This window comes from Moschus berezovskii, chromosome 7 (genome assembly GCF_049115385.1).
Source record: "Moschus berezovskii isolate FMDL1 chromosome 7, NW_MosBer_1.0, whole genome shotgun sequence".
NCBI classification, from domain to species: domain Eukaryota; kingdom Metazoa; phylum Chordata; class Mammalia; order Artiodactyla; family Moschidae; genus Moschus; species Moschus berezovskii.
This window is the reverse complement of record NC_142466.1, coordinates 5,033,539-5,035,441: the sequence shown is the minus strand read 5'-3', so window position 1 is coordinate 5,035,441 and position 1,903 is coordinate 5,033,539. Positions and strand designations below refer to the sequence as shown.

The following is a 1,903-nucleotide window of genomic DNA, read 5'->3' as shown; positions in this document are numbered from 1 at the left end:
ACTTACATTACCATATGTAAAATAGGTAGCCAACTGGAATTTCTGTATGGCTCAGGAAACTCAAACAGGGACTCTGTATCAACCTAGAGGGGTGGGGTGGGGAGGGAGATGGGAGGGAGGTTCAAAAGGGAGGGTATATATGTATACCAATGGCTGATTCATGTTGAGGTTTGACAGAAAACAGCAAAATTCTGTAAAGCAATAATCCTTCAATAAAAAATAAATTAATTTTCAAAAAAGAAAGAGAAAAATATATAACTGTAAACAGTGGTTTGTTACAAAATGAAAATTCTTTCCAAAGTGGACATTTTTGGATTATAGATTTCTAGGTATGACACTGATATAATATCTTTTATTTTGCACTTTTCCTATGCATTCAGCACAGTGATTCAAGCTGAACTTATTTTTTCTCTTCTTAGGTAAGATTCCCTGAAACCATGGAGAGAAACAATTACACAGTGACTGACTTCATCCTAGTGCGCTTCATGACAGACCCCAGGATACAGCTGGTCCTGTTTGTGGTGTTCCTTGGTGTCTACTCTATGACTGTGCTAGCAAACACCGCCCTCATAGTGCTGATCTGTAATGACTCCCAACTGCACACACCCATGAATTTTTTCACTGGGAATCTGTCTTTTCTGGATCTCTGGTATTCCTCTGTCTACACCCCAAAGATCCTAGTGACCTGCATCTCTGAAGACAAGAGCATCTCTTTTGCTGGCTGTGTAGCCCAATTCTTCTTCTCTGGTGGGCTGGCATACAGTGAGTGCTACTTGTTGGCTGCCATGGCTTATGACCGTTATATGGCCATCTCAAAGCCACTTATTTATTCTCAGGCCATGTCCATAAAGCTATGTGCATTCTTGGTAGCCACCTCATACCTTGGTGGCTTTATTAACTGTTCTATCATCACCAAAAGAACATTTACCATGAACTTCTGTAATGACAATGTCATTGATGACTTATTTTGTGATTTGCTTCCCCTGGTGAAGCTAGCTTGTGGCAAGAAGGATGGCAACCAGGCTCTGATGTATTTCCTCCTGGCCTCTAATGTCATTGCCCCTGCTGTGTTCATATTTGCTTCCTATCTCTTCATCATCGCCACCATCTTGAGGATCTGCTCCACCCAGGGCCGCCTCAAGGCCTTCTCCACCTGCTCCTCCCACCTGATCTCTGTCACCTTGTACTATGGCTCCATTCTCTACATCTACTCTCATCCACGCTCTAAATATTCTTTTGATAGTGACAAAATAGTTTCTACATTTTACACCGTGGTGTTTCCTATGTTGAACCCCATGATCTACAGCTTGAGGAATAAGGATGTGAAAGAGGCCATGAATAAACCCTTCAAATAAGTTTCTCTCCTTTTAAGCAGATGTAGAGACAATTTTTGAGCAGGTTATTGTATTTCAAGAAGAGCTGCCCTTGTGTTCCTTTAGGGTCAAGAGTCCTTACAATGCCAGTTTATGAATCTGCACCCTTGGTACAAGGCCAGTCAAAAGACCTAAGATGAAAAAAAGAAGCTCAACTTAAAAGAGATAAAATTTAAATACAAAATATAAACATTTGTTTTGAATTTTATATTACTTTAGGTTTAAAACAACCAAAAAGCTTAAAACCAAAACCTGTCTTCTATCTCATGAAGTGACAGAATAGCCTACTCTAGAATGGTAATATTTTTGATTGACTGATATGTATAGAATAGTATCCAATAATTATTTCTTTAAAATAGGAAATATATTGAATTAAATTTTAATATTTTCATATCACTCAATTACTTAAAATCATAACTTTTATTCTTATAGCAGAATTTCTAAAACATTTTTATATGTCCTTTATTCTCCCCAGAAATGTTAGCACAAAGGCCCAGTTGTACCCAACAAATAACTCAGTACAGCCATAA

The 1,903-nt window shown here is 38.3% G+C and overlaps 1 protein-coding gene across 1 annotated transcript; it reads left to right on the top strand.

Annotated features, from left to right (window-relative positions):
• The first annotated feature begins 437 nt into the window (after positions 1–437).
• LOC129557364 (olfactory receptor 9G1-like) lies at positions 438–1,355 on the top strand. The gene has a single exon (XM_055427914.2). The coding sequence runs from the start codon at positions 438–440 to the stop codon at positions 1,353–1,355; it is 918 nt and encodes a 305-aa protein (XP_055283889.2).
• The last annotated feature ends 548 nt before the right edge of the window (positions 1,356–1,903 follow it).